This window comes from Euprymna scolopes, chromosome 38, assembly GCF_053919585.1.
Source record: "Euprymna scolopes isolate OS-2025 chromosome 38, ASM5391958v1, whole genome shotgun sequence".
Taxonomy (NCBI): domain Eukaryota; kingdom Metazoa; phylum Mollusca; class Cephalopoda; order Sepiida; family Sepiolidae; genus Euprymna; species Euprymna scolopes.
This window is the reverse complement of record NC_136519.1, coordinates 34,508,192-34,527,262: the sequence shown is the minus strand read 5'-3', so window position 1 is coordinate 34,527,262 and position 19,071 is coordinate 34,508,192. Positions and strand designations below refer to the sequence as shown.

General features: G+C 32.0%; 1 protein-coding gene across 1 annotated transcript in view; it reads right to left on the bottom strand.

Moving 5' to 3' along the window:
- Positions 1-19,071, bottom strand: part of LOC145263130 (pre-mRNA-processing factor 17-like) — a 268,376-nt gene that overhangs the window by 19,084 nt on the left and 230,221 nt on the right. Inside the window, exons 11-13 of the mRNA XM_080120076.1 lie at positions 15,631-15,707; positions 12,782-12,882; positions 5,169-5,212 (exon numbers count right to left, since the gene is read on the bottom strand). Coding sequence (XP_079976202.1) covers positions 5,169-5,212; positions 12,782-12,882; positions 15,631-15,707 — 222 coding nt within the window. The remainder of the gene's footprint in view (positions 1-5,168; positions 5,213-12,781; positions 12,883-15,630; positions 15,708-19,071) is intronic.

Here is a 19,071-nt window from a genome sequence, read left to right as displayed (position 1 = left end):
TTCTTTATAAAATTATTTTTGAGATGAGCGATTTGTATAATCTATTTTATTGAATTATTTATAAAATTATTTTTGAGATGAGTGATTTGTATAATTTATTTTATTTAATTATTTATAAAATTATTTTTGAGATGAGTGATTTGTATAATTCATTTTATTTAATTATTTATAAAATTATTTTTGAGATGAGCGATTTGTATAATTTATTTCATTTAATTATTTATAGAATTATTTTTGAGATGAGCGGTTTGTATAATTTATTTTATTTAATTATTTATAGAATTATTTTTGAGATGAGTGATTTGTATAATTTATTTTATTTAATTATTTATAGAATTATTTTTGAGATGAGTGATTTGTATAATTTATTTTATTTAATTATTTATAGAATTATTTTTGAGATGAGTGATTTGTATAATTTATTTCATTTAATTATTTATGGAATTATTTTTGAGATGAGCGATTTGTATAATTCATTTTATTTAATTATTTATGGAATTATTTTTGAGATGAGTGATTTGTATAATTTATTTTATTTAATTATTTATAGAATTATTTTTGAGATGAGTGATTTGTATAATTTATTTTATTTAATTATTTATAGAATTATTTTTGAGATGAGTGATTTGTATAATTCATTTTATTTAATTATTTATAGAATTATTTTTGAGATGAGCGATTTGTATAATTCATTTTATTTAATTATTTATGGAATTATTTTTGAGATGAGTGATTTGTATAATTTATTTTATTTAATTATTTATAGAATTATTTTTGAGATGAGTGATTTGTATAATTTATTTTATTTAATTATTTATAGAATTATTTTTGAGATGAGTGATTTGTATAATTTATTTTATTTAATTATTTATGGAATTATTTTTGAGATGAGTGATTTGTATAATTCATTTTATTTAATTATTTATAGAATTATTTTTTAGATGAGTGATTTGTATAATTTATTTTATTTAATTATTTATAAAATTATTTTTGAGATGAGTGATTTGTATAATTTATTTTATTTAATTATTTATAAAATTATTTTTGAGATGAGCGATTTGTATAATTCATTTTATTTAATTATTTATAAAATTATTTTTGAGATGAGCGATTTGTATAATTCATTTTATTTAATTATTTATGGAATTATTTTTGAGATGAGTGATTTGTATAATTTATTTTATTTAATTATTTATAGAATTATTTTTGAGATGAGCGATTTGTATAATTTATTTTATTTAATTATTTATAGAATTATTTTTGAGATGAGTGATTTGTATAATTTATTTTATTTAATTATTTATAGAATTATTTTTGAGATGAGCGATTTGTATAATTTATTTTATTTAATTATTTATAAAATTATTTTTGAGATGAGTGATTTGTATAATTTATTTTATTTAATTATTTATAGAATTATTTTTGAGATGAGCGATTTGTATAATCTATTTTATTTAATTATTTATAAAATTATTTTTGAGATGAGTGATTTGTATAATTTATTTTATTTAATTATTTATAGAATTATTTTTGAGATGAGTGATTTGTATAATTTATTTTATTTAATTATTTATAAAATTATTTTTGAGATGAGCGATTTGTATAATTTATTTTATTTAATTATTTATAGAATTATTTTTGAGATGAGTGATTTGTATAATTTATTTTATTTAATTATTTATAAAATTATTTTTGAGATAAGTAATTGTATAATTTATTTTATTTAATTATTTATGGAATTATTTTTAGATGAGTGATTTGTATAATTTATTTTATTTAATTATGGAATTATTTTTTAGATGAGTGATTTGTATAATTTATTTTATTTATAAAATATTATCTTCATTTTCTAGTTGCCGTTTCACAACGTTTTGGCCAATTATTCCTTTGCTCTTCGTTAGGTTGCGATGGGATAGGAATGCCAAATCCTCCCATCGTGGTTAACCATTTGACGAAGGCCAGAGGAATAATCGTCCAAAACATCGAAAACCAACACCAAGAAGATGATGATAATAGTCAAAATAATTAAATAAAATAAATTATAATTCTCAATTGTATTCTTCATATTGGCCATACTGAAGATGTAATCTTCCATCTCCAGAAGAATGCCACTCACAACTGCAGTTTATCTAGTACTTTATTCATTATGCTACAGGTCCTTGTAAGAAAAAAAAAAGGGAGACCTTGAATCCAGTTCATTGCAAAATCTAGTGGAAGCAAGACTGACATGAATGGCATCATTTAAGAGCAGAAGCTAATCTACACAAAAGAGAGTATAGGCTGAAAGATTGTAAAAAAAAAAAAAGGTTTCAAATGTGAAGGAGATGCTTAAGTGTGTTAAGTGTTAAGAAGGTCATCATTTGATAGTAAAGCAATGAACTTGCTAGAAAAAAAATATATATTCATTTTAGTCAAGTTTTATTATTCCAAAAAAATAGTAAAAAACAGACAATGAGTCAGTTACCACCTCCTCCTCCTGTGAAGTGGTGGGTGTGAGAGAGTAAATTGTGGATGAGAGTTAATAAGCGGGAGTCTGGAATGAATGAATGAGATAGAGGAAAAGGGAAGGAGATAGAAAGGAAAAGAATAAGGCAAAGAGAGGTGATGGATGGAGAGAGAGAAGCTGGGGGAGGGAAGGAGATAGAAGAAAAGAAAAAAGAGGTGATAGAAAGAGAAGGAAGAGAGAAAGAGAGAGAAAAAGGGAAGGACATGGAAGGAAAAGAAAGCAAAGAGAGATGATGAAGAGAGAGAGGAACAGGGAAGGAGATGAAAGGAAAAAAGAAAAGAGAGGTGATGGAGAGAGAGAGAGGGAGAGAAACAGAGAGAGGGAGAGAGAGAGAGGGGAAAAATGAAGAAGGTGGAAGGAAAAGAAGGCAAAGGAATGTGATGGAGAGGAGGAAGAGAGGGAGGGAAGGGCAAAGGACATAGGGGAGTGAAATAGAGAGGGAAGGAGACAGATCAGAGAAAACTTAGGAAGAGTAATGAGAGAGAGAGAAACAATCTAATGAAGAATAACCTTGAAAAACTTGGAATGAACAAAGTGATATAAGTAGCTGAGTCATGGTTGGAGCTAGTATTTCCTTAAGCGTGAGGATTACAGTGTATATTTTCATGTCTCTTTTAAGCTGCCCTACCAGTCAGTATTTACGGCTTAACCACAAATTCATATTCTTGTGAGGAGGAACCCGGATGTAATCATATTCATTACATAACCAAGTTAATGAATATGCAATTATGCACAAATTATACAGACATGAAAAAAGTAGATAGACACTATTATTATTATCATTATTAATCATAATAATAATGAAGACTATTATCAGAGGGTCTTGATGAATCTAGGCAAAATCATATTGATTATCTCCCCTTGCTGATGAATTGAACAATTTCTCATTTTACAGTGGAAGTGGAATTCGAAGATTTGCTGCAATTTGACATTAATCAAGTTCGCCTTTATATTAACTTATCTGATTCCTCTGGAACTCTGAGAGTTTGAATGCTTTCTTTCATACGATAAAATTGCGAGATACAATAAAAATAGTGATATACGTTAGACATATTGATATCTGAAACACAAAAAAATGTCGATTGGTGTAAAATATCAATGTTTAAAACTTTTACTACTGCTTTGTATAGCTCCAAGTGCTGGACATCAAAGGAAACAGAAACTTGAAATGTTTTTTTTTTTTCTTTTTTTTTTCAAATCTTTAGCACGTTTTTCTAGTTGTGGTTGGGGTATCCTACCGGATGCTAGACATTCACCCGCTATCTCATATTCCAACTGAGAGATCATTTTTTTTAAGATTCTGACATCAATGTTTGGTGTGCATTTTAGGTCAGTAAGCCGGAATCTTCAGACAGCCTAATCTGGTAGCAGCAGAGAGATAAGTGAAAAATTAAAATCATAACTGATAGTAAAATGAAACGGATCACATTTAAGAAAAGAACTTGAACGAAAATTTGAATTAAAAATAAATAAATAAACAATTCACTTATTTGAAAAGATTCAAAACTGTGATAGCCTATTTCTTAACAAATTTTTAGATTTGTTATTATACCGATGCTTCTATAGCAGTAAAATTAATTTCAATATTAATCGGTATAATAACAAATTTTTAGATTTGTTATTATACCAATGCTTCTATAGCAGTAAAATTAATTTCAATATTAATCGGTATAATAACAAATTTTTAGATTTGTTATTATACCAATGCTTCTATTGCAGTAAAATTAATTTCAATATTCATCGGTATAATAACAAATTTTTAGATTTGTTATTATACCAATGCTTCTATAGCAGTAAAATTAATTTCAATATTAATCGGTATAATAACAAATTTTTAGATTTGTTATTATACCAATGCTTCTATTGCAGTAAAATTAATTTCAATATTAATCGGTATAATAAGAAATTTTTAGATTTGTTATTATACCAATGCTTCTATTGCATTAAAATTAATTTCAATATTAATCGGTATAATAACAAATTTTTAGATTTGTTATTATACTGATGCTTCTATAGCAGTAAAATTAATTTCAATATTAATCGGTATTATAACAAATTTTTAGATTTGTTATTATACCGATGCTTCTACCGCAGTAAAATTAATTTCAATATTAATTGGTATAACAAATTTTTAGATTTGTTATTATACCGATGCTTCTACCGCAGTAAAATTAATTTCAATATTAATTGGTATAACAAATTTTTAGATTTGTTATTATACCGATGCTTCTACCGCAGTAAAATTAATTTCAATATTAATCGGTATGATAAGAAATTTTTAGATTTGTTATTATACCAATGCTTCTATTGCAGTAAAATTAATTTCAATATTAATCGGTATAATAACAAATTTTTAGATTTGTTATTATACCGATGCTTCTACCGCAGTAAAATTAATTTCAATATTAATCGGTATAATAAGAAATTTTTAAATTTGTTATTATACCAATGCTTCTATTGCAGTAAAATTAATTTCTTTCAAAAAGACCAGAAGAAATCTGCAATCTTCGTCTACACTGTAGATCTCGACAATAAAAACAAAACCTTGTCCGGTTTGTTAACGGATTTTCAAATTTTTCATTATATCAAAGCTTCTATTGTAGTAAAATTGATCTCAATAAATAAAAATAAGTTCACGGCTATTAAATTTAGAATTACTTACCTCATATCTGGAGAGAAATCTGTGGTGCACGCATATCCAGCAACCTGAAAACGAAAACAAATTCAGTTTCATAAGAAAATTATCAAATCTGAAAAAATTAGTCACATCAAAGCTATAAAAATTACACCAATATTATAATGCCTTATGGTAACCCTTTATCCATTGTATATTGTTGCCATACTTAAAAATATTTTCATTCTATAGACATCCAGAATAAATATAGTATAATTTTATCATCTTTATTGTTCATGGAATGTGAGGACTAAAGGATAAAATAAGAGAAGCAAGATTTACGAGTCTTTTTTTTTTTTTTACACGGTGGTCACCACTTATCAAGGCCCGGAAGCCACTCAGGGATAAGGGTTATTGTAAGTACAGTACGTTAGTGTGAATATTTTAAAGTGTCTACTTAAGGGGGCGGTTCATCAGGAATTTGTTTATGTTGGACTTGAAGACATCCAAATTGGAGTCAGGCGGGAAGCAGGCAGATGGAACAGAGTTCCACAGGCGTGCAGTTCTAAGAAAGAAGCTTTGTTCATGGAATCTACGTTTTGATTTAGTCTGCCGGAAGTTTATATTTTTTACTTTTTTTATGTGACCCATATGGTTTTACTAGTTAATCTAGTATACCTATAAATGCCTGTGCGTGCGTATAGGTAAATAAGTAGGTAGGTGTGTACATTTGCTATTTAAATCCGAATGGCTGAGTTTCTATTCTAAGCATTATCAGATGTTAACTGCATTTTAAACTCTGAAGTCATTACAGTAATCCACATTGGAATAATTAAGAAGTAAATACCACTTACAGAAAGGAAATACTATTATTGGGATAAACAATTTTTTTTTTTTTTTTTTTTTTTTTTACAAAGGAGTCACCACCTATCAAAGCCCTGAGGCCACTCAAGAATAAGGGTTAATGAGTGTACAGTAGTCAATGGGAAAATGTCATAGTAATCATTAGTAGTGGAAATTTGGTAAATTGGATTACTTAACTTGTTTATGTTGAACTTGAAGACAACCATGTTGTAGTCAGTTGGAAAGCAGGAAAACGGAACAGAGTTTAACAGGCATGCAATTCTAAGAAAGAAGCTTTGTTTATGGAGTCTACATTTAGGTTAAGGCACAGATAAAGACTGGAGGAAATTACTGATAGCGGTTTCAACTAGACGAGTGTTTTTCGTGAAAGTCAGGCCAGGGGGGGACCATAGATTGGTTGGTTGTTTTTGTTTTATGGCATATCAACCCGTTTCGGGTTATTTAATGCCGAATCCAAAGATTTTGAAGAAAATTTTTTTAATAGAATATATTTGTTGTTTTCAAATCAGTTTCTATTTAACCCATAGTTGGGACCCTAACAGGTACTACCACTCCGGGTCAGAGTGGACCTGGGAGCAAATGGTAATTAAAGTAGGGGTAGGCTATAGAAACAAAATTTTTCAAATAAATGCCAAAAGTGGCTTATTACCTTCATTTATATGTAAATAGATGGGAACAAGTGATTTTGTTCAAAACGGGTCAAAATTGGAGGGTCGCTGGCCCCAAACGTGATTTGACCGCGTCGACGCGTGTAAATGGCCCAAATTTCGCCCCCGAACACACTTAATCACTTATTGAAAGCCACAGGGTGCATTTTTTGACTATAAATGCATTTGTATCATTAAATCTAACATTCCCATTGGCTATCCCACAAGTATAGGGTTTTTTAGGGTATCTCAGAGTCCAAAATGGGTCAAAATTACCCCCAAATTAGCCAAAAATGGTCGGAAATCACGGATTTTCCAAAATGCACCTCCCATGAGCCCAAAGACACCTCTACATGGCATAAACTGTTGGGAAATGCTTGAAGCAGGCACTCTCCTAACTTTTGCACTGTTAATGAGGGGTATAAGGACCTTTAAAAGGGGCTAAATATGACCGATTTAGCCAAAGAGAGTCAAAAAGTCCCTAAGAATCAACATAGGTTGTCAAAAAGGGGCTTAATTTGAGTTATAGATGGAAAATTACAAAATAAGGAAATGTTTTCTTTCTGTAACAATGCAATGGCATCTTTAAATAGACACGATAACATTGCATTGCATTAATTGTGAATTTGATTGAACTTTGCTTTCTTTTTCAGTTAGTAAAATGCAATGAACATGGCTGGTATAGCAGGGCAGATTGACGAAGATTATAATTACGACGATTGGACTTATCTTCTGCTTGATTCTCTTCCAACTGAGGCTGAATGTGTTCAAGCTGTGCAACATCATGCTGCCAAATATGGTACCACGACACACAAAAATCATATTCACCAGTTCTCCTTGCGATTACTACAATTGTGGCAGAAAGCCTTTGGAAGTGATGTTCGTTATGTTACAATACCTGGGATAAAACATAAACTTGATCGATCGCTAAAAATTTACGACAAAGAAGTCTACAAAGCAAAGGGTTCCAGACGTGTGAATATGATTAAATGGAAACGAGAGCACCATGTCCTTCTCAATATACTTTCAAAAGATGTGAATCCTGATGAATTTGATGTACATGAACGAAGATTCTTTGTCGATCAAAAGTCTCTCTCTCGCAAATGGCTCATTGACACTTTCCACGTCGATATGGAACATGAACGGTTTCTGGCAGAGCAAGAACTGCACAATCGTTTGGATTTGGACGATGATCAATTTGAAGTGGAGTATATAAGTGACTAATTGCCAGAGCATGATACCTCAAACAAGACGAAAACCAGTATTTGTGCTAGAGAATAATGATGTGATTGACGAACTCTTTAATGCATTATATTGATATTTTACTGTTGAATGATTTTAAAGTAATGTGAAGTGAAGCTGTGTCTTGAAATAACAAAATAATTCCTTTGCTAATTACTCATACCTTTTATCAAGTTATTCAATATATTGGTTACAAATCGAGAAATAGCGAATCGAGGCCATTTTCATCAATTTTGGGGTAACTATGAGAACAATATGAATTCAGACTCTTCTTGGACAGCATTTTATTGACATTCAATGTTCAATTTACAATTAATTACTTTCTGAGAAGTTGATGTAGTAAAGTTACGATGTTTCTAAAAAGTATCATTGATGAATGAACTAATGATTCATATGTTATGTACCGTAAAGCGTAATTTTGTCATTTTTGGATTGTTTTGACCCTTTTTACATCCCCCAAAGATCTCTAAATACCCTAAATACAAATGGATAAGATAACAGGGTGGTTATTTCAGTCTTCCATCTGTAAAAAGCCATATAGGAGTGTTTATAGGAGCCCGATGAGATATAATACCTGCATTTTGGGGATTATCCATGATTTTCGTTCATTTTTGGCTAATTTTTGGGTAAATTTGACCCATTTTGGACCCTTAAGATACCTTGAAAAGCCCTATATAGGTGGGATAGCCAGTGAGAATGTTAGATTTAATGATATAGAGCCATTTATGGTCAAAAATTGAACCTTCTGTGGCTTGGGAGGTGCATTATGGAAAATCCGTGATTTCTGACCATTTTTGGCTAATTTTGGGGTAATTTTGACCCATTTTGGACTCTGAGATACCTTAAAAAGCCCTATACTTGTGGGATAGCCAATGGGAATGTTAGATTTAATGATACAAATGCATTTATAGTCAAAAAATGCACCCTGTGGCTTTCAATAAGTGATTAAGTGTGTTCGGGGGCGAAATTTGGGCCATTTTCACGCGTTGACGCGGTCAAATCACGTTTGGGGCCAGCGACCCTCCAATTTTGGCCCGTTTTGAAAAAAAATCACTTGTTACCATCTATTTACATATAAATGAAGGTAATAAGCCACTTTTGGCATTTATTTGAAAAATTTTGTTTCTATAGCCTACCCCTAATTAAAGGGTGGCTCCACACTCCCCAAAGCCCGCAAGCTGGGGCCTCACCACTAGATATAGTTTAAGATCACATCCAGGACCCCATAGATTGGAGCTCAGATGAGCGCTTGCCATAAAAATAATGATAAAGCAGAGATAGGCTTGCAACGTCTCTTCTGTGGGAAAGAAGTTGCAGGAAAGAGAAAAGGGAATCCCTCACTAGGCTATGAAGTCTATTTTGAACTCTGTCAAGGCAGGATAAGCTGCTTCTAGCAGCTTATCCTGCCCAGATGTGGCAACAGTACTCCATCCTTGAATGTATTGGGTGTGTGGTCTGATCTATCATTATTTTCATGACAAGTGCTCGACTGGGTTCAATCTAGGATCCCCCACCCAACAAAACATCTGCAACAAATACTTGTCTAGCTGCAACAATTGTCTATAATTTTCATTAATGCTTATCAGCGCTTAAAACTAAATGTAAATTCCATGAGCAAAGTTTCTTTCCTAGAACTGTCTTTCTATGGAACACAACACAGTGGAGGAGGGGGGAGAGCTTGTTTCCAAGCTAAATGTAACATGGTTATTTTCAAGTCTAATGTAAATAACTTCTATTGAGACGTCCTCTTAAATAATCAAACGCTACTCAAGTTCCGCCATTACTGATCATCATGGTGTTGCCTCACAGTTTATTAACCCTTATCCTTGATAACCTTTGGCTTTGATATGTGATGATCCCCATAGCAACACTTTTTGGGATCATTTAATGGCAAATAAGGTAATTTTGGTAAAAGTTTTATGCTTCAACATCTTAATTTCTTAACTGTTTTTTTTTTTAAACTATAAAAGTGTTTAATTTCAGAACAGTTTCCGATTGTTCGTTGTTCTACACAAGTTCTGGGAGGTGACTGGTTTGCATTAGGCAGTTCTCAAGTTGGAATCCACAGAGCAAAAGATTCTTCTCGTGTTGACATGAAGAAGAAAACATGCAAAATTGCTACAGAAAGGTTTAATATTTATGGAGCAATTCTGGTTTCTGATTGGTTGGTAGCAGGACGTGAATCAATTTGATTCGTCAGTTCCTAGCAGCATCGTTTATAAATAGAATCTCCTGACTGTGCGGGATCATACCCCATTATAGTAAAAAATATTGTAACAGTTCACCCTAAACAAGGCATATTCCCACTAAGGCATAACAGGCTATTGTAATAGGTAACAGATTTATAGAGGATGAGACCTGGATCAACAGTAGTACAGCAAGATGTTTGTTAGCATTATATTTAAATTTCTACATGTTCTTACATTCAAGGAAATGAGAAGAAAAAAGAGAATTCCAAAGGCAAACTGTTTAAGAAACTCCAGCATCTAAGGGCTTCTACAGTGAAGAGGTGGGATTTTGCTGCTAGTGGCATTGGCCATGGGATATTTTTGTAGACAGAATATAAGTGCAGCAAGTTCATTGTATAGCACATTTCATGGAAGTACTTGTGAAACAAACAGAAGAATTCAAAATTATTATACTTGCCACATGGGGCCAATGGTTGGGGGGGAGGAGCTAGCATTTAAACCATAGTTGTTTGGGAGAACATACAGATGGATACCTTTCCAAAGAATATTAGTAAAATTCAATTTCTCCTTCAGAACTTGAACACAAGATGCCAAGGCTAGAGTCCACAACAGTTACTACTATGGATTCTATTGGATTTGAATTTCCCAGGCACAAGATAAATATGGTAGACTTAGCAATTCAAGAATGCATGAAAAATAGTGATGGGATGATTCTAATAATTTTTCTTTGAGTCTAATATAATTATTGATTCTGTTCAAAATTTCTGATTCCGATACAATTACTGATTCTGATTCAAAAACCGTATTATTGCCTAAAGGATAGTATTTCAGTTTTTAAGGGATTGAGGTAGTAGAGAGTCCTTCTCTACTTCTAAATATAAACGCATGATTTTCTTTTTAACTAGAAAAACTTCTTAATGATTACCTTTTGATACTCGTGTGTGATTATTTTCATCTCTACAGGGTGTCCCAATAAAACGTATACACTCTTTAAATGACCATAAAACCAACATCTAATATATAAAAGGCAAAATAGGCGCGAGTGTTTGTACATGTCCACAAAAGACTTTTTTGGGTGGAGGTTCTTGCGTCGGTTAAACTCTGGGAGAAGTTTTCTTATACTTCTTAATATCTCAGATGTGCAAACGGACATCATCACTATTTTTTTTTTTTGCTCGAGTTTTAAAAAATTCCCACCATTCCATCGTCTCCAGTTTTTGTTTGTCTTTTTCGTATAAATAAAGCGAAACTAAGCAAACGCAAACGCCTGGTGCCTCGCCTTCCAGCCGGGTAGTATCTGTTCTGTAATTGCTCCTTGGTCAATCTAAGGGAAACCCTTCGTACTGAGACAATTACTATTCATTTGGATACTGCCAGAGTGCCCTCCCGTTTTTGGGGAGCTGGTTTTCCCCAAATTAAAAACAACCTTCATGGGAGGTCAAAAAGCAATGCCATTTCTGCAAGGCATCTTTTTGATTGACTACGCTTAACTTGAACACTTTAGACTTCCAATCGCATCATGGCGTAGCGGTAAGATGTCAGATTTTCTTTCACTTTCTTTTTTTGCCTTCGCATTGTAGGTTCGAACCTCCTTGCCTGCCAACTACCACTTTTTTTTTTTTTGCTCAACACACACCTACAAACACCCGGGCAACGCCGGGCACCCAGGCTAGTTTATTATAAGAAAGAAAAGTTACATACAGCAAAATACTGTGAACAAATATAGAAACCAGCTAATTATTGAAAGTGTTCAAATTATGGCCATTGTGGTCCATGAACAGCTGACAAGCTCACTGATTGGATCGAAAATGTTCCTAATCAGTTCAATTGGTATGTTGACACATCTTCTTACAATGGTTGCTTTTAACTCATTCATTGTAGCTCGTTTTTGTGGTGTGAATTCTGTGTTTAACATGCTCCCCATATCACCCCTGAAAAAGAGGAAAATTCAGGGGGGCTCAAATCCAGTGAGCATGGACAATACTCGATACTTCCTCTTAATCCTAACTATTTGTTTCGTGGGTGACTATCCAGATATGCTTTGCAATATTTGCAAATGCTAGCAGAGGAACTGAACAGAAGCTTACAAGATAAAACCCAACTGGACAAAAGCTAAACTGACAAAGAGAGCATAAAATAAATAAATTTAAAAAAAAAAACAATACTTTTTTTATATTCTACTTTTGCTTTAATTATCAATAATGCTTGATAGTATTTTTCTTGACAAAAACCTTTTTATTTAACTTTTAAAACATTTTTTGGAGCCTTGTAAATAAACTGCATTCTTCTAACGTGTACCTAGCGAATTTATGTAAAGTTTCAATGTTTGTTTTATTTCTTTTATGCAAATAAAATAAATTTACATAGTATTTTTATGTTATTGTGACTTAGTCATACTAATTGTTTAAAAACAGTATTTATTAGTAGTACCAGTAATGAAAAATTAAGTTTAAAAAATATGCAAAGATCATATTTGGAATCAGAATTTAGGCTTCATTTTTTCGGATTCTGATACCCCGAAAAGTTTCAATTTTTCTGATTCACGATTTTGATTAATTGTCCCAACACTAGTAAGAAGTTATATCTGAAACTCGTCCGTTTTTTCATCTTCCAACATGGAGTTTCAAACTTTAATTTCGATCCAGGCAGACCAACGTCATCCGGCATAAGGCCATTGAATATTTTACATTGAGATAGGAGTTAAAATGTATATAATTACCATGTGTCCAGTGAATGTTTTCTTCTTCATAAATTTGAATCTGTTCAAAACATTGAAGATACAAATCTTATTGTCCATCGACTGGCACGCAAGCCATTTACCTTAGAAGGAAAAAAAAATAGTTAAATTAAACATATTTAATGAATAAAAAACAAAAACAAATTTCATTAATATATCTGAAAAGATTGCAGAAGTTTTTCAGATAGATTTTCTAAAAAAAAAAAAAAAGAAATAAAAAGAAACCCAACAAGCAAAAAAAACAAAACAAAAAAAAACAACTTACGTCATCCTCTCTCAACTGCTGCTGTCACACCACAGGTGTTGGCAGAAAAGAATAGTAAAGATATGATCAGTTCATTAACGCAGGATACGACGAAGTCTGGTTTTACTATAAATGTTTGATCAAAATTATGGAACACAGTTGCACATTTGATTACCGTGCAGAAATTTTGACTAAATAAGTAAAAAATTTTTATTAATCCTTTTTTTTTTTTAATCAGTTTATCAGCGCTGATATTCCCATTTCTTGCATTGTGATAGCTTTTTATGACTCTTTTCTATATATTATGATAACCTTCTGTCTAATAAGGCAATGGTGTTCTGTATCTAGTCTGGTGCACTACAGCATCTGTTGTGGTTATGATACAGTTCAAAAATGGAATTGGTTCTCAGTGTCGTAGACAAAGTCTGACTCAAAAGCAAGCCAATATGGTTGGAGCCAACACAGCTACAAAAGTTGCCGGAAAGATGTTGCATTGCTTCACCATCCACCTATCAAGAGTCCAAACTAGGGTTTACTTCATTTCTCAAGGCATCCACAGCTGATGAAAATTTGAAAATATTTCCAATTTTGACGAAAATAACAGAGATCCTTATTGTAGTTATGGTTGCATGCAAACGAAATCCTTAAATGGTTTTTCTTAAGAGTTAGGCAAAAGAAATGCAAATTCCATAACGGTGAAAATTTTAATAGATTTGAGGAATACACACACACATACATATTTCACACAATCCCTTCAAGTAAATTACATCTCATTAAACTGCAGTTTGCTTTTTATTACATGTTTTACTAATAGTAGAACTAAAAAAACAAAAAAAAATGAAGCATCAATTGGCATCATATAATATGGTCATGAAGAGTCAGAGGGGATGGAAAGAGTGAGGAAGGAGAGATCCATCCAGGTGCCCATTACTAGGTCTGATCTTAGTGCAAAGGGGCTAATAACCCCCCCTTTTACATCCTTTATAAAAATGGACACACTTGTGAAATTTGTCTGCAGCAATATTAAAGCATATTTTAATCTTTGAGAAGCACCAGTATCTGTTAAAATCTTAAGATTCAGTATTTATAAAAAGAAGAGAGCTTTATCTATGGTTCCGATTAACACAGGATTAGTGAATGACGAACACAAGTGATTTTATATCCCTTCAAATCAGCCTGTAAAATTATAAAAACTTATCTATTAGTTAAAAAACGGTCTGTCAGACTTCAGACAGAAAAGAGTTTTAGCTGAGGTCCTGATTAAGAGGGCTATTGTAAGTGACAAGTCGTTTTATGTGTCTTGTGCTTGTATTCTACTTTTTTAAGACACACACACACACACATTAAAAATTTATAAATTCATGTGCATGGGAATTACAGCATTCACCCACACCAAACCTCTTGGTTCAAAAAGCAGGACGCTTGAGAAATGGCCAACGTCGCTGAAAGCACTTTTTTTTTTCTTTTTTTTTTTTGGTCAAAAATATGAATTTTTTACCAATCAGAGCTCGATTTAAAACAACTTATTTTTGTAAGCATCTGGGAGCCGCTAAAGAAATATAAAAGGCACAGAGAACTTCTCTCGTCAGAGAGAGGGTTAACCGACACCAACAGCAATACTCGCTGAGTGAAATTCAGTAGCTGAAATGACAGCTTTTCTCGCATGTCAAAGAACATTGCTTGACTCTTTTTTTCTCTCACTTCACCACAACACATAGTCAGACTTTTTCTCTCATGCTCTCAAGTCTTCACCTTCTTCCTTTTTTTCCTACAAACTGCCACCTTGGCGCACACAAAAAAGTAAAAAAATTTTTTTCTTTTAACGAAAATAAACAAAAGGTTTATTTTACATTATTTGGTAGTGTATTTCTTTTTGTTTTTTATTTATTTCAGGGGATTTATGCAAGTCCCCAACAGTCTACTAACATGCTTGTTATTGAGACCAGACCATGAAGAGCACCAAAAATTCGATACAAAGACCAACTGAAGCACACCCTGGCCTTAACCAACATCGACCTGTTGTTGTAGGAACAAACTGCCGAGGATTGGAACATGTGAAAAACGACATGTTAAGGCATTGCAAACTTTTAGGAGAAGATGAAAAATGAAGAGGAAAGAGAATAAGATAAACAACTGTGTCTTCCCCCTACCTTCCTTGTGAACACTGTCCGCAGCTCTTCTACCATAGACTAGGCCTTCAAAGTCATGTTACCATGACCATTAACAAAGATAAGAGACAAATGACAGAACCCGATACTCGTACATAAGTGGGAACCGACAACAAAGACAACCAACAAATGAATGGAGATTAGAAAAATTTTCTATTTCACTCTTTATTTTGAAGCATTTAACCATAGTGCATAGTGCGATTCCTCTCGCTAGAGAATGTACATATAACTGCAAAATTTAAATCTGAAAAAAACGACCAATTCTTAAACTGGATGACTAAGATTCTGCGTGTCTATGTACATAATTGTGTAGTATAATTATCCGCATTCCTGTCCTTGGGTTTCTGGGAGATGCCCAGACGGAACTGAGTATACATCAAATTCCAAAGAAAGAAAAATAAAAGCAAAATAATACAAACCATTCGGTGATAAAGTAACCGCAGGCATTGAGTGCATGGAAGGATCAGCAATGTATTTGAAATCAACTGGAACATCCCTGACGAAAAAGACACAGAATCAATAAAAAGAATGGATTAAACTGTAAAAAAAAAAAATTAGAATATTTATTTAGTTCAATAACATAGTGTAATAGCATGCATATGAGCGTGCAAGAAAGTATCAGCAGCAGCAAAAGGATAGCTGGTTTGTGAAGAGGTTAGCAGCAGTAGCCGAAAAACGCGCATATGCAAATTAGGAAGTTGGCGCAAGTTGGCGGGACAAGAAAAAGAGAAAAAAAAACACCACGTGCTCGAGGGAGAAAAAAGTCAACGCCGAAGAAAATGGACGTGTAAAGTCGAAAGCGAGAAATGGTTCGCTACGGCCGGCATGAGATCGGAGAAGAAAAATGTACACCAGTCGAGTTGGATGAGAAACTTAAGTGGTGTCGAGACGGGAAAGTAACGGTAATAAAAGTTGTTTTTTTTTGTGCAATAGTACAATTGCAACGTTGCATTAAATATGCACTGTGAATGAATGAGCAGGTATGTCACTCACTGATAAATTCTATACATATAAAGTTAGGTATGGGTGTGTGTGTGCATATATATATATATATATATAGTATTGCACATTCATGCATACGACGACCTGGGTTCGTGCCTATGTCGAAGCACGTCACTGATGAGATGCAGTACATCAAAACCCACTTGGGGTCTGGTGTTGTCCGTTGTCAATGCAATTGCTTGATTCCATCTAATTCTGGATTATAGCTTTATCTAAAAAAAGTGTATGTGGACTGGTATTTATATATATCTATCTCCTCTTAATGTCTAATATATATGTGTGTGTGTGTGTGTGTGTGTGTGTGTGTGTGTGTGTGTGTGTGTACATTTCTGAAGAAATATATATTCTTATAATATATACCAATCCTTATTTAAGAAGCTCAATAAAATTACAGAGCAATATAGTGAATAAATGACAAAAAAACTATACTCCAATTCTGATTGATATAATAATTAAGTGATTAATTTTGCACTACGAAACAGATACTGTCAAGAATTGTAGATGTCAACTATGGTCAACATCATGAATTTTGGAATATAATTTTTTATCATTTATTCACTATATATAGTTAGTAAGCAAACGTGTTATCAATGGGACCACGAGGACATGTTATCACTGTGCAAATTTGGCTATTTAAAATGAAAGAACATGATGGTTCGCACATGTTTACAAACTGCGTCAAAAGCAACCTTTTTATCTGCACTCCTTTCAAACAAAATGACATTTCTACACAAATTAATTGACGATTTTTCCCAATTTTTCGATATTATGCGTCCAGGAGATCGCTCTTTCAATGATGTGGATGACAAAACTTTTTAGCAGTCAAACAAACATACACACACACAGACATTTAAGATTAATAGATAATATGGTCAATTATTATCTAATCTATAAAGTTATCTTGTCAGATATTCAAAGTCAGACCTAATTAGCATTTAAGCTGACAAACCAAAATTTTCCCCGACTAATTTTGGTGCTTTATTCAAATTGGCCCTTATGGCAGCAATTAAAAGTAAAGAAAATACAGAAAAGTCTGTATGATGTATGTAACCAGTCTCAGAACGAAGATGAAATATTTTTTTAAAAATCACGCAATTTGATTAAATAATTTTATTTTATTCAAGCAAATCAAATTTTACAATTAAAGATATCGTAGTATTATTGTTGGCCATGATTAAATCCAACAGAAATAAGAAAGGGAAGACAACTCAAATCGACATTCTGAGATGAAAAATCAGCTTTATGTTCAATGCAGTTTAGTATTGAAATCGATAAGAATCATAAATTTAAATTTTCTTAGTTTTAAAAAACCTATTTGATCGATTTACATTATTTTTGGAATATAATATTTTTTTTCTGTAATGAGTACGTACATCATACAGACTTTTACATATTTTCTTGGATTTAATTGCCGCTATAAGTGCCAATTTGACTAAGCACCAAAATTTTTCATTTTTTAACTATTTTATTGTCAATACTAGCTGGCAGCCTGGCATTGCCCGGTCATACAATACATTTAAACATGATATTTTAATTCATGCAGATCGTAAATGTATTATTATAGAATCAATTCTCTATTGATTATTATATATTATGAGGAATAATTTGCCCGGTGGACTAATTTACAAAAAAATAATGTCGTTCATCAAATTCCGTCTTTGTTTGTTTACAATATCACGTCAGCTGATATTTGGACTTGGCGATGAATGCCCTGGAAAAGTCACTTCTGATTAATGTTTAGTTTTAAAATGTGCAAACAGAGAAACGATTTGTGGTGATTTTAAATGGCACGTTTTCTTTTATTGTAAATTAAATTCATTAATAAGAAAAAATTAAAATAAAATGGTGCGGTACACCCGGGGTCGAACAGGGGATCATTCGATCTGAAGTCGAATGCTCTAACGCTAAGCTCTATCTCCAGATTATAATAAATCTGTTTTTGAAAAAATAATTTGCTGGAATTTGATTATCTCCCTTGCCGGTGTAACAAAAAATATTCCCCTGTAAAAATTATTCCTTTTATCTATAAAAGAAAAAAGCTATTTTGAAGATTTGATTTTTTTTAGTTTTCAATACTTATCAGATGAATTTCTGTACAAAACATATCTAAGAACACTGCCAGACATATAAATTAGCTTTGTATGAAATTTGAAAAAGATAGGTTAAGCCATTTTGGAACCTATGATGAAGGATCCCACACACACAACATAATTTTTATATAACAGAAGAGATAATAATAAGATACTTCACTAACAGTTTATTATAAAAATGACTTAACCTAGTTCAGATGACTGCTATTATGTAATCAGCAAGGGAGATCACTCATTGAGTTTTCTACCTTGAGTTAAAAATGTGCAAATAAATAAAAAGTTAATTGACTGCATTCTGGGGCAATGTCAAATAGTACAAGAAAGTAATATATACAAAATAAATAAACACAAAGAAAATTTTATAAATAAAAACACACAATTGTACATCTTTATATAGATAGAAACTCAGCCTGGTGTAAAATTTTATAAACAACAATTTCTCTTTTCAGCTTTGAGGTTTTGAGTATTGGGAATTGTGGGAATAGTTTTTAGTTTCAAAGTTTTTTTTCCCTCTACCCCCAAGAGATTTGATCCATGAACTCTGAGTAATCCCTGTTGCTGCAATCCTTAAATTCTTTCAAGTGGCCGCTTCCTTAATTTTATTTTTCATCCATTTTACACAAACACACACACACACAAACATTGACATGGATGTAAACCCTTGCCAACCCTTCATCTATAATTTATTTTTCTTTTATGTAATTGTTTTAATATTCTTCACTATGATCCATTATTACTAAATTTTAGAATCATAAAATTATTTTTTTT